Consider the following 14,475-nt stretch of genomic DNA (forward strand, 5'->3'; position numbering starts at 1 on the left):
CTCATGCCCCCATCCTGTAGGGCAGGCTGTGTCCCAGGCCAAGCTTTACGTCAGGGTTTTAACTGGGTAGCTTGCTACGCACCAAGAGGAAAGGAGAGCGGGATTAACTGTGCTTTCCCAGCACTCCTCAGCCTATGACCGAAGGAACACTGGTGTCCGCCCCGGCCTCCTTCAGCGGAGTCTGTGCAGACAAAGCACATAGACAAAGTCCGTGTGAGCCCTGCACATAGATGGCAGGAGCCCGCCTCTGCAGACCTTTCAGCCCAGGGCCCTGCTGTGATGAATGGGTCTCTGGGAGGCGCCCAGTTCGAGCTAGATGCGGTTATGGAAACTCCATGGCTTCCACCAGACCTGCCAGCCACTCGGGCCGGACACCTTGGCTTTGCCACAGCAGCTGGGAAAGCGTGAGCGAGTCCTCAGGCTCATGGGGCTGTTCTCTCCCCTCCCACCTCCGGGTCTCCACTCCCCCCTGCCGCATTCCTGCCTGAAGATAGCACACTCTCATTGTTAAGAATTTAGTTTTATTCCTCCTCTTCCCCCATGGTTGTCTTTTTTCCTTCAAGATTTTATTTATTTGAGAGAGAGCATGAGCAAGAGCGAGCATGAGTGGGGGAGGGGCAGAGGGAGATAAGCAGACTCCCCACTGAGCAGGGAGCCCGATGCCTCGATCCCAGGACCCCAAGATCATGACCTGAGCCAAAGGCAGACGCTTCACCGACTGAGCCACCCAGGCGCCCCCCAACACTGATCTTTAAAACCATCTTAGATGCTTCCTATGAAGTAGGTGAGGCCGAGTATGGAGATCCTTTCAGGTAAATTAATCTTTGTGGAACCTACCAAAGCCCACGTGTCTGTTGCAAGTCAGCAGCGTGAGCAGCCTCCAGCTGCGGTGGATTTCTCGCTCACTCTTGCTGGAGCCTACCTTGAGTGCATACTTCTCTTCATCCAGGCCCTGGGGAACTTTTCTGCAGCCATAGGCTCTTCCTCCATCACCTACCCCTCTCTCTCATGACAGAAGAGCCCAGAATTTCCACACTGGTCCCCTTTAATATCCTATTCAAGAACCGCCCTGTGTGGTGGGGAGGGGGGGCTCAGCGGGTCCCCACATGGCCACCTGTGGAGCATTTCCACCCCTGTCTCTTTATACCCTTCCTCCTGCGAAATCTGCACTGCCCATTTATGCCATGTTCTGCCAGCCCCTCGCTCCTCGGGAACCCGCTCTCTCCTTTCCATGTAGGTGCTGCCCTGCTCAGCCTCTTCCCCCCGCACTGCCCCCCAGCTCCACACAGCCCCAGCCTGCTCTGTGCTCCATGACTGTGGTGCTCCTGTCCCTGCCATTCTAAATGTCCTTGTCCCCTTAGCCAGCAATCATACTCCTTTTCCTCACTTTTAATGACAGACCAAACAAGCAAACACCCCTTAGTGTTATCTGCTTTCTCCACTCTTGGATCCAGTGTTAACAGAGAAATGTCCTATGACATGTGGGTTATTAGTGCTCGACTTTATCCCACTTTCCAACGTCACCTTGAGGCCTCACTAGTGCTCAGAATTCCTTGGATTCTTTTGAATAGTTTATTTGCTTTGTTTGACGTGCCCTCTAACCCCCAAATATATGCCATCTAACCCCAAAAGCTTATAAGGATCATAAAAAATGAGACTCATTTAAAAAGGTGTAGTAGAGGAACAGGATTCTAATGTGACCATAACTGAGTGACAGAGTCATCCCTGGGCTTCCCGGCAGCCAAGGCAAAAAGGGAAACTAGACCAACTGAACAATTCTTCTAATAGTCTGATGAAAGAATGCAAGCAATTTTGAGAAACTTTTTTCCCTGGGACTCAATTTTAAGAATTTATTACATAGATCTTTGGTAGGGGAGACTGCAGAACAAAAGGGACAACATCGTTGGCATTCGTTTCATGGGAAAATGCAGAAACAGCCTCGTGGTGCTTCTAATATTGCACTTCATTAAAGCCGGTAGCTGAGAGTATAATATTAAGATATAGCACAGTGAAGAAAGCAAGCCAATCAAGAAAGCAAGTGATGATCTAAGTATACATTTTTTTCTGTTGATTTCATTTGAACCTAGGTATAAGCTCAGAACACCTAAGGAAGGAAGAGATAAAAATCCCCTTTCTCAAGTAACAGTTGTCTTAGTTCTCCTTCCGTCAGCACCATTTCAGAACCCACCTTAAATGCCACCTCGGTTATTGGTGCTTCCTTGAGCAGCCTGATTTTCTCTCTTCCCTGAACTCTCGTGGATTGGGCTTTTTGTGTAGTTCCTACACCACCTGCCTCGGTTCGTATGTACTTGAGTGCATGCTAGGACTGCCTCACTGAACAGTCAAGTCCCTGAGGCAGGACCACGTGTGATGTAGGATCTCTCATGGCACCTGTCCAAGTGTTTTACATGTAGTAGGATCTCAAATATTCATGGACTAATCGCCTGAATTAATTATGGTACCAGAGGTATACACTGAATGGTTCGATAATTCCTAGAGTTTAAATATTTAAGCATTTCATTTTTTTTTTAGATTTTATTTATTTATTTGAGAGAGAGAGCGAGAGTGTGTGTGTGCGCACGAACACAAGCCTGGGGGAGGGGCAGAAAGAGAGGGAAAGCAGACTCCCTGCTGAGCAGGGAGCCCAATGCGGGACTCATTGACCCTGGGATCATGACCCTGGGATCATGACCTGGGATCATGACCTGAGCCGAAGGCAGACGCTTAACCGACTGAGCCACCCAGGCGCCCCTAAGCATTTCGTGTTAAATAGCTCAGAATATTTCTAAGTTGAGAAATGCCTCAAGAGAAAAACACCTCCATTAATGTCTTGCTTTTTGCCTCTCCTTGTTACAGGTGCCCAGTTATGGAGAAGCCTCAGCGAAAGGTAAGGAACTTGGTTTTTTTTCAATGTTATTGCTAACAAGAGGGTAGGTGATTGAGCCTCCAAGATGTCCAGTGGATTCAGATCCATCAGTTGGTTCTCTCCTTTAAAATTGACTTTATGTTTTAGAACAGTTGAGATTTACAGAAAAATTGAGAAGATAGTGCAGAGTTTCCATATAGAGATAGTACATCGCCTACCTTTCTTCTCTTCACATAGTAATATTACATTACCGCCATACATTGTCACAATTAATATCTTCTTATTAGCGAAAAGTCCATGCTGTGTGCAGATTTCCCTAGTTTTCGCCTGATGTCTTTTTTTTGTTCTAGGATCCCATCCAGGATTCCGCAATGCATTCCATAGACATACCTCCTTAGGCTCCTCTTGGCTGTGACAGTTTCTCAGACTTTTCTTATTTTCGTTGACCTTGACAGTTTTGAGGAGTACTAGTCAGATACATTGTAGGATGTCCCTTTATTAGAATTTGGTGTTTTTCTTATGACTAGACTGCGGTTATGGGTTTGGGGAAGAAGAGCACAGAGGTAAAGTGCCGTTGTCATCACATTGTATCAGGGGTACGTCTCATCGATGTGATTTATCATTACGGTTTTAACCTTGACCACCTGGCCAAAGTAATGTTTGTCCAGGTTTCTCCAAGTTGGTTATTTTAAGCGGGAGAGTCTGCTTGGGAGATCAAATTAAGATCAGAAGGCTGTTGATAAGAACAGGATCAGAGAGAGTGATTTGAAATTGGTTAACGATGCTGCCCTTGGGGCATGCAGGCCCCTTTAGGCATGAACCCATCCCTGGCGGGCCTGGCAGTATGGGCCTTGGGCTCTAGTCCTGCCCACCGCAGACACACTGGGCCTCCTTGGGCAAGTGTCTAAGCTTCCCGTGCAAGTGAAGAAATTGAGCTTGCTCTTTAATTTTGGTTAGGGGGACGATGCGACCCAGTGAGCTAGTGTGATTTCAAGGGAATTTTAAAAAAGCACTTTGTGATTTACTGGTCCTTATTTGACTGGTGAAGTTATCAATTGCCTGCTTTTTCTAGAGCCCTTGCTGTCCAAGCCCTGTTTAGAAGCTGTTTGAGGGGCGCCTGAGTGGCTCAGTCGGTTAAGCATCTGCCTTCGGCTCAGGTCATGGTCCCAGGGTCCTGGGATCGAGCCCCACATCGGGCTTTCTGCTCCGCGGGAAGCCTGCTTCTCCCTCTCCCACTCCCCCTGCTTGTGTTCCCTCTTTCGCTGTCTCTCTCTCTGTCAAATACATAAAATCTTTAAAAAAAAAAAAAAAAGCTGTTTGAGTGTTTGATAATGATTTGGAAAAAATAAAATAGTGAGCAGGACCAAGGAACTCTGCCAATGCCGGGTTTGGTCAGCCGGGTAAGCAGCTTATAATATGGCTTTTTTTTAGATCTATAATATTTCACCACTTTGGGAAAGTGCTCATGTGCCTCCAGAGAAGGCATGATAATGAAAATAACCATTTTTAATTTTATTTTTTTATTTTTTTTTTTAAGATTTTATTTATTTATTTGACAGAGAGAAACACAGTGAGAGAGGGATCACAAGCAGGGGAAGTGGGAGAGGGGAAGCCCAGGACCCTGGGATCATGACCTGAGCCGAAGGCAGACGCTTAACAACTGAGCCACCCAGGCGCCCCCCCCCCCTTTTTTTTAGATTTATGTATCTCAGTGAGAGAGAGAGCAAGCAGGAGGAGGGGCAGAGGGAGTGAGCACAGGACGGGGGGAAGGGCAAAGGAGAGGGAGAGAAAAATCTCAAGCAGACTCCCTCTGAGCGAGGAGCCTGATGCAGGGCTCCTTCTCACAACCCTGAGATTACAACCTGAGCCAAAACCAAGAGTCAATCACTTAACCAACTGCGCTACCCAGGTGCCTTGGAAATAAGCTTTTTAAGGGAGGATCTCATTCACTTCACAATTACCTCGATACATATTCAGGTTCATCCTGGTCCCAGCCCCACAGCTGATGATCTTGCCAAGTTCATTCCTCTCTTGGCCTCAGTTTTTCTCATCTGCTGAGGTGAGAGAGAGAATTATTTCAGATATCCCTTCCAGCCCTAAAAAGTCTGTAATGCAATTTGAGGTATTTGTGTGTTTGAGTTATTGTGATTCATAATAAGAAATATAGATTTGGCCTTTGTCCCCAAGATTCTGGCACCAAATCACTAAAACTTTTGCACTTTCCTAATTGTTGAGAGAAAGGTGTCTTTTGTTATGTTAATGAGGTGGCTTTTCTATGGCACCTAAAGACGGGGCTGGTTGGCATGGAAATTGATTAGAGGCTTGATTGGAAGGTTGGAACTTTCAGTCCTCCTCCTCTTCTCTGGGGAAGGGCGAGGAGCTGGAGGTTGAACCAGTCACCAATGGCCAGTGATTTAATCAGTCGTGCCTGTGGACTAAAGCCTCCATAAAAACCCAAAAGGACAGTGTTTGGAGAGCTTCCAAATGGGTGACCACGTGATTTATGGGGGAGCAGCACATTTGGGGAGGCCATGAAAGCTCCCCACTCTTTCCCCTTGCCTTGCCCTAGGCTTCTCTTGCAGCTGGATGTTTCTTAGGTACATCTTTTTAACAAACCTGTAATGTAGTAAGTAAAATGTGTGAGTGCTGGGAGCTGCTGGAGGCAAGTAATGGAACTCAAGGGAGGGGATTGTTGGAACCTCCAGTATATAGCAGGTTGGTCAGAAGCACAAGTGACAGCCTGGGTTGCAAATGGCATCTGAAGTGGGGGAGGGGACAGCCTTGTCGGACAGAGCCTTAACCTGGGGTGGTCTGACTCTATCTCCAGGTAGATAATGTCAGAATCAAGTTGAGTTGCAGAACCCTCAGCTGGTGACCTAGAATCGCTAGGTGGTGTGGAAAAGGTCCCCCTCCGGTCCCCCCCCCAGGAACTTGGGGACAAAGGCCAAATCTATATTTCTTATTATGAATCACAATATCTCAAACACGCAAATACCTCAGATTGCATTACAGACTTTTTAGGGCTGGAAGGGATATCTGAAATGATTCTCTCTCTCACCTACTCAGCAGATGAGAAAAACTGAGGCCAAGAGAGGAATGAACTTGGCAAGATCATCAGCTGTGGGACCAAAATTGTAGCTGGTGATCAGAAGTGGGATCAAAGAATCATTCCCGTTTCTTTCATTTTGTTATCTTGTTACGTTTCTGTTTGGTCAGTGACTCCTTCAAAGGGATTTAATCCACAGTAGAAGGGCTACTTTCCGGTATTTTTACACTGGTTTTTTTTCCCCCAGATTTTTATTTAAATTCTAGCTAGTTAAAATATAGTGTGATATTGGTTTCAGGAATAGAATTTAGTGATTTATCACTTACATGTAAGTGTTCATCAAAACAAGTGCCCTTAATACCCATCACCCATCTAACCCATCCCCCACCCACCTCCCTTAAATAGAGAGTCTCTTATGGTTTGCCTCCCTCTCTCTTTATTCCCCTTCCCCTGTGTTCATCTGTTTTGTTTCTTAAATCCCACATTTGAGTGAAATCATGATATCTTTCTCTGACTGCCTTATTTCGCTTAACGTAATACTCTCTAGCCCCATCCGTGTCTTTGCAAATGGCAAGATTTCATTCTTTTCGATGGCTGAGTTCACAGTTTCTCCTGTGTAATTGTATTCTGTTCTCTATTCATCATGGAGACATGAAATTACAATATTTATTCCTCTAATTTCTTTGATTCGGTATGTTGCTCACGGTGATTCTTAGTGTCTGGTACTGGGTAGTGCTTGTGTTTTTCACATTGAAAAATTCAGAACCACTTTATTTGAAGGACAAAATGCAGTGCTGTATGAGAGGCTCTTCTGAGTCAGAGAGGCGCGGTTTTGCTCACAGGAGCACTGTGGGATTAGGATCTTTCCACTTCCATGGTTGGTTTGCTGTCTCACTCTCAGAACGAGCCAGGCCTTCTCTCTGTGGGGCTTTAATTGCTTCATTAAAGATCATTACGTTCACTATAAAAAGGTGAGGCAAATAATGGACCACTCTCTCTTCATAATGCCATTGTAAAGCTTTTTAATTACGAAGGAGCTCCTTGCAGAGGGAACCGTTGTGCACTGTTGGTGGGAATGTAAATTGGTATAGCCACTATGCAAAACAGGGTGGAGGTTCCCTAAAACTTGAGAATAGAACTACCCTATGACCCAGCGATCCCACCGCTGGGTATACCCCGAAGGAAAGGACATCAGTGCCACAAACAGAAGCCCATAGCAGCATGTTTACTGCAACGTCATTCAGAACAGCCAAGACACGGAAAGAGCCTAAGTGTCCAACGGTGGACGAATGGATACATAGGGACATATGTACAAGGGAATATTACTTAGCCATACAAAAAGAAGGAAATTCTTCTGTTTGTGACAATATGGATGAACCCCGGAGGGCATTGTGCTAAGTAACCTAAGTCAGAGAAAGACAAAAACTGTATGATCTCACTTATATGTGGCATCTAAAAAAGCTGCTGATAAAAACAGAAGAGGAGACTGGTAGTTGCCAGGGGCTGGGAGGGAAGGGAAATGAGAAGTTGGCCAAAGGGCACACATACACTTGCAGTGATAAGACCGATGAGTCCTGGGGATCTAACGTACAACATGGCCGCTCTAGTGAGCAATATAATATAGTACACTTGCACGTTGCTAAGAGAGTAGACCTTCTGTGTTGTCACCACCACCCCAACAAAACGGGAATTATGTGAGGTGGAGGATGTGTCAGCTATCTATGTGGTAATCATGTCACAATTTATGTGCGTATCAAACCCTCATATTGTACACGGTAAACTTATACAATGTTATATGTCAACTATGTCTCAGTAAAGCTGGAGAAGAAAAAGGATCTCCTTCCTTCTCTGTAGTCTGATGGCTTATTTCCCAGAATGTTATTTACTCTTCGGGAAAATTTGCTTCTGTTGGCTTAGCTAAAATTATTTCCCTCAAAATTTAGCATGAGGATGGTACTGTACCCTTATGTATATGTGTAGTTTCTCTGGGCATTTAAAGGCTATTCATAAAGTTCACATGGGTTATACTGGTAAATAACAATAAAGCCAGCATCTAATTTCTGATGTGGTCATCAGTAATAAAAGTTGGATAATTTTAATCAGATGCTACTCATATATAGACTTTTGTACATGGAAAGTTGATTTTGTGAAACTGTGGTTCACAGTGGGTAAGCTCTGAGAAGGGCTCCTGCTTGACCTATTTTTTAATAAACTAAGTCACTAACTCTACAACCTGCACAGGGTGTATACAGAGCAGTCTGTCAACTGAACCAAATTAACATCTCTTATGGCTCATTCTGAGTATTGAAATGCAACCTGACCTTTAGTGTCCTAAGAGCTTTTTATTTCTGCACGTGACTCTGGCAGCTGACTGAATAAAATCTCATGTTAACAAAGGAGACATTGTGCACACTGCCTTTTAAAAACATAAATTTGTTTTCATTTTGGCCAGGTTTTTCTAAGTATAAATTTGACAGGAATAACTTCACTTGCATATATCCTGATCATTCAAAATTTCTTTACAGACTTCTTTAATAGTTGGGTACATTATAACCAGATGAGCTATTCTCAAAATTCTCATCAAAAATCTTGTTTTATCGTTCAGTGCCAATTTACAGAAAATACCATTTTTTTTTTCATGGCAGCTAAAGAGTTTGGAAATTATGGCTGAGAACTCTGGGATTTTCTAACAGGTGTCCCTGGAATCTCGATGCCTCTAGCAGGGTACCCTTCACAAGAATCGGGGAGTGGCTTTCCAGTGATTCATGAGGACATCAGATCTACTTTGCCTTACCTGGAGTTGACTCTTCAGAGGCATAGCAGAGAATTAACAGTCAGTATTTCTAGAGCCAGCAGGGATTAGCAAGAGTCGTGAGCTTTTTGCCTCTACCTTGGTCAGATGGTGGGGGTGTCGGCGTGTTTCCGTCTCATGCGCTCAGGAGAAATAGCTGTGTGGCCCCACTTCATGGGATAAAATGCCCTTCTGCCTTGTCAGCTTCCTGATAACTGCCAGTCAGAGCATTCTAGCTGGTTCTATTTTTTTCGGAGAAAAGGAGCTAAGAATCTTTGGTTGTAAAACCCAAGTCCCAAGCTTGTCCCAGCTCATATGCCCAGAACAGACTGGAGCATTTAAGTAGGGGATGTCTAATTAATTAAATCTTTGAGCACGACTTTATGTCTCTGTTAAAAGTGAAAAGTCATCTAGCATTTGCTAAATTGTCTCTCTGAGGAATAGAATTTAGTGTGAAAACTGCATTTTCAGTATTTATGGATCATCCTTACTCATCAAAATTACATTGACAAGGTGAATTACTAAGTAAAAAGCCTTGCATAGTCACATGGTATTTTAAAAAGTATCCTTTCTTTGCTGTTAAGCACAGCAATGATTTTTGATTTGCCCATTGAAACTAGTCGATTTTTACAGTTTGAGCATTTTTGAATGTGTCTAAAAGTCACCTTGTAACTTGTGTTTTATAATCTTGTCCCTGTACCTTTCTCATAAGGCATTATATTTGAAAGCTGTATTTTTTTTTTTTTCAATTTAATTTCAGCCAGAACTGTAGACAGGGAGCCACATCTCCATGAGTTTTAAAAGAAAATTTTGCTGTGAAGGATACATTTGATTGAATTAAATTTGGTAAAAATTATTTACTTTTAGAGAAAATATTCCCTTAAAATCGGAGTCTACTGGATTTTAGCATAAGCATATCTGAACTTGAATAAGTCTTTGGCTGAAGATATCTGGGCTGGCCTGGGAGCGAAACACTATTCAAATCTCTATCCTGCCAAAATAAAAATCCACATAGGCCTTTATTCCCTTTTTTCCCCAAAAATAATAATTGAGCTCTATTCTGTAGTCCTATATTGCACAATGGAGAGTCAAAGCCCCTTTCTTCCTCTCTGTCAGGGAAGAACAGCCAGCCCCATTCAGTGACTGATAGATGGCGAGCTCTCAGCCAGAGCTGCTGAGACTTGGTCTGAAAGTTTCTCTAAGTTCTTCATCCGGATTCCAATCTGTTGAATTCATTTTTTAAAGTTGTGCTTTGAAAATTAGACCAGTTTGAAGACAAGTATGGAACAAAGGACTCTAAGCAGTTTTTAAAGCTAGTGTGGAGGACTAGCAGAATTCTACTGCTTCTCTCTTCACCATGAGTGGTGGACCTACATAGAAGATTACTTACGGGTTTTTGAAAATGCCCCCTGCTAGACATTTAGGGGCTGTCTTTGTCTCTCAGGAGCCTGTCAAACTGAAACATGGCTAGAACGAGCGTTCAAGAGAAAAATTTCACCCTGAAATTGACATGGATCCTCACCACCAATGGGATACATTTCCTGAAGCATTAAAAATAAAACCAGACAGGAAGTGCGTTTCATAGCCCACCAGCTTCATTGAGAATCAGGGCAATCAATGGTTAGACCTGTTTCTGGCTGCATGTTCCCTTCATGAGTAACATAGTCTCCTTCTATCCAAGCAGATTTATCAAGTCAGAATATGGACAGAAAGCCAGGGGTCAGGCTTTCTGGGTCTGGGAGCAGTAGCCCTTAGATGAGCCCTAAATGACTTAAAACTCAAGGCTCCTTAAGTGAAAAGCCCTCAATATTATGTGTAGGATGAGGGATGAGGGTGTGTAGGCGTGGGTGGGAAGGACCAGGTTTTAATAAAGTGCTCAGGAAAGACTTGACTGAAGATTTTGAGCAAAGCCTAGGAAGTGAGGTTGTGAAGCATGTCTGGGTAAAGAGCTTCTAGGCAGAGGGAACAGCAAGTGCAAAGGCCCTGAGGCAGGAGCTGTATATGATATATGTATATATTTTTTATTTTACACTGGTAAGGTTTTTTTTAATGCAGCCATAGTACCTGGAATAAATGGAGTATTATGCAGTTCATTAAGATCATGTTATAAGAGTATTTAGCAATCTGAAAATTTACCCTTTATTGCTAATTGCGTTAAAAAAAAACCAAAAAAACCTGTAGGTTTAAATAAGTGCAGGAAGGTATAATGTATGATATTATAATGATATGTTGGTACACATGTGGTATCGCTCTGTTAGGGGAATCCAGGTGGTTTTCATTTTCTTGATTTTGTTTACCCACATTACATTTCCCTTTCTGTAATGAACATGGTAGCTTTTATCAGGAAGAGAGACCGTGAAGGGGGTGTGCGTCCCTTCAGGCAGGATGAGGTGCGTGACTGTGGCTGTTGGAGGTGACACACGGAAGTCTGCAGGTAGTGTGTCTCCAAGTGCCTAAGGGCCCTGACTGCCGAGCTGCCGTCCAGAGACAGGGCTCTGGTTACAAGGAGAGAGACTGGTGTGGGGCCCCGTCATTGGAAACAAAGGTCAGGGCCGATGTCCAGAGAAACAGCTGGGCTCTACGGAAGGATGGAGCCTCAGAAATAAGTCAGAGGCATTACTGGGGGGCGGGGGGCATGGGAGCTGACCAGGCCAAGTGCCACTTGACATTAAGCCTCTTAGGACTGGAGTGAAGAAAAGTATTAATGCATTATTAAGTAATAAATGAAAATTATGGGGCGCCTGGGCGGCTCAGTCTTTAAGCGTCTGCCTTCGGCTCAGGTCATGATCCCAGGATCCTGGGATCGAGCCCCGCATCGGGCTCCCTGCTTCCCCCTCCCCCACTCCCCCTGCTTGTGTTCCTTCTCTCACTGTGTCTCTCTCTATCAAATAAATAAATAAAATCTTTTTAAAAAATGAAAATTATTCATTTCCAAGGTCAGGTAGTGTCTGAGGGGTGGGATAAAATTCTTGAATTCTTCCTTTCTGAGGTTCTGCTACAGGCCCAAGGTTGAGCCTCCACATACAGGGGAAAGGCCTAACTGCATCTTCTCCTGATTGACACATGATCCATGAGTTTTTACTTAAGTAAAATTTAGAAACTCATTGTATCACTCAGACTAGGATTGATAGCTCCAAACTATAGGAGGACTTTAGGCAATTCAAACAAGAATGGAGCTGAGAAGACCTCATGTTCTCTTCTGAACAACCCACCCCTGGGTTGGTCCCTCTGTCTAGCTGTCCATCTATCAGTTATCAATCTATCAATCTACTTACCTGCACATATTCCTTAATTATATTTTAATGATAATATTTGAGATATTGAAGAATATAACATACTTGTAAGTTGTAGACATTGTAATAAAATGAATACACATGAGCCTTTCCCCCAGACAGGACTGGTGCTGCTGTCTCTCCCTTACCTTCTTCTGCTGCCTCCTCATGCCCAAGGCAAGAATGATCCTGAATTTTGTGGTCTTCATTCCATTCCTTTAAAAAAATGATATATATATATATATGTGTGTGTGTGTGTGTATCTATATTGAAATTACATATACATGTACTCCTAAGATTTTTGGGGGGGGAGTCTATAAAAATGGTACCATACTTATTTACATTAGAACTAATGTCTTTTTCAAAAAGATTAATTTTTCAAAAAGATTAATCCCTGCTGCCGTGTATGGCTGTGGTTCCTTCTGGGTTGTTGCTGTATAATATCCCACCATGTGACTATACCATATTTATTTACCTATTGTCTTTTTTTTTTTTTTAAAGATTTTATTTATTTATTTGACAGAGAGAGACACAGTGAGAGAGGGAACACAAGCAGGGGGAGTGGGAGAGGGAGAAGCAGGCCTCCCGTGGAGCAGGGAGCCCGATGCGGGGCTCGATCCCAGGACCCTGGGATCATGACCCGAGCCGAAGGCAGACGCTTAACGACTGAGCCACCCAGGCACCCCTTTACCTATTGTCTTTTTACTGGACTTTGGGCACTTTCTTTTACCAGACTGTCCACTACTTCTTTTGAGTTTCTGAGCTTACTATAGGGCACTACTAAAAATCACAAGAAAAAAGGTAAATGCCTAACACATGAAGTGAATAGTTTCTTAGGCCAGAATGCTGTATGTTTGCAAGCGTGTGTAAAATCTGTACCAAAACCTGGGCTGAGACCTAGTGTAGAATGAAGTTCCCGCCACGTGGCACGGTTCACATGCTGGCCGCCACTAGAGGGCGTGGGAGGGCGGGGACATCTGTGTGTCCCAGAAGCTAAGAATAACGTGGTTGCTGCTGGAACTTGGATGTGTGGCTGCAGTGTTTCCAGTACTCGCGCATTTCAGGGCAAAAACATTTGCGTCGCTCCAGGTACAGGAAGAAAATCCAGTGAACGATTATGTCTGTATGTGTACACGTATACACGTGGATAGACACATGTGTTCCTTGCTTCCTCTCCCACCTATATTAAAATATAAGGGTAGGGTGCCTGGGTGGCTCAGTTGGTTAAGCGACTGCCTTGGGCTCGGGTCATGATCCCGGAGTCCTGGGATCGAGTCCCGCGTCGGGCTCCCGGCTCAGCGGGGAGCCTGCTTCTCCCTCCGACCCTCCCCTCTCTCATGCTGTTTCTCTCTCTCAAATAAATAAATAAATAAAATCTTTAAATATATATATATAAGGGTAAAGAGTAGTGACAGGGACACACTCGTGGGGATAGGACAGACTGGGTGGGGAGGACATTCACATACAAACCAGCCCAAACTACTTTGAGTTCATCACCCTTTTACTGCTTATTTCTTACGACTCACAAAGTCTTCCACGTGATCTTTTTAAAAAGGTGCTTCCCTCACCTGTCCTTGACTTAGAACTTTCTCCTCTCTTGGAAGTGAAATGCATGGATTCCTTCCTTCCTCCCCCCACCCCTCACCCCCAGCTCTAAATAACCTTGAATAGGGAACCCCAGAAATTTGCTTCATTTGCTCTTCTGAGGAGAGAAGACTTCTTGCTGCGTGGTTGGCCGCTAGGCATGAACTGCCCCGTACACCATTGAGGGTGAAGGTCCCTGCTTGGTCCGGAAGCGTGCAGAAGAAGTGGCTGCCAAAGGTTGTCCTCAGAACCTGGGAATGTTTGTGGTGGACTGCATGCCGCCCTCTTTCCCCACAACTACCAAAGACGTCCACCCCCTAGCGCCCAGAGCTTGTGGGGTGACTGTGTGCCTCACACGGCAAAGGGGACTTCGCAGATGTGATTAAGTTAAGGGTCTCTAGGATGGGGGGAGGATCCTGGGTGACCCAGGTAGGCCAGTGTATTCACAAGCATCTTTTTAAGAGGGAGACAGGTGGCCAGAGAGGAGAGAGACACATGCTTTTGGCTTTGAGGATGGAGCCCAGGGCCACAAGTCAAGCATTGCAAGCCGCCTCTGGAAAGTGGAAGAGGCCAGGAAACAGATTCTCCCCCGAAGCTTCTAGAAAGAATGTGGCCCAGCCGACCCACTTTAGATTCTGATCACCAGAGCAGTAGGATGACAAATGTGTGATTTTCCGCCACCGAATGTGGTAATTCATTACAGCAGGAGTACGAAATCGTGTTCCTTATGTGTGAAAGAACTACCTTTGTTAGAAAACGTTGAGGGTGTGCTTGCCAACTTACATCTCCGTCCACTGAAGAAATGCAGTGTGACCCTGATTTGTGGGAGGAAACAAGGAGGCTTGAGGTGCCAGCCAGAGTGGTCAAGCCAACGAAGCACCAGACTGGACAGGGAGCCCAGAGTGTTCCTACTGGG

General features: G+C 44.6%; 1 protein-coding gene across 1 annotated transcript in view; it reads left to right on the plus strand.

Annotated features, from left to right (window-relative positions):
- Positions 1-14,475, plus strand: part of RETREG1 (reticulophagy regulator 1) — a 128,010-nt gene that overhangs the window by 37,611 nt on the left and 75,924 nt on the right. The window contains exon 3 of the mRNA XM_045863241.3: positions 2,857-2,887. Within this exon, the coding sequence (XP_045719197.2) occupies positions 2,857-2,887 (31 nt within the window). The remainder of the gene's footprint in view (positions 1-2,856; positions 2,888-14,475) is intronic.

The sequence above is a fragment of the Mirounga angustirostris genome, unplaced genomic scaffold (genome assembly GCF_029215605.1).
Source record: "Mirounga angustirostris isolate CCGP_5_RB_7025 unplaced genomic scaffold, mMirAng1.0.hap1 SCAF_7, whole genome shotgun sequence".
NCBI lineage: Eukaryota > Metazoa > Chordata > Mammalia > Carnivora > Phocidae > Mirounga > Mirounga angustirostris.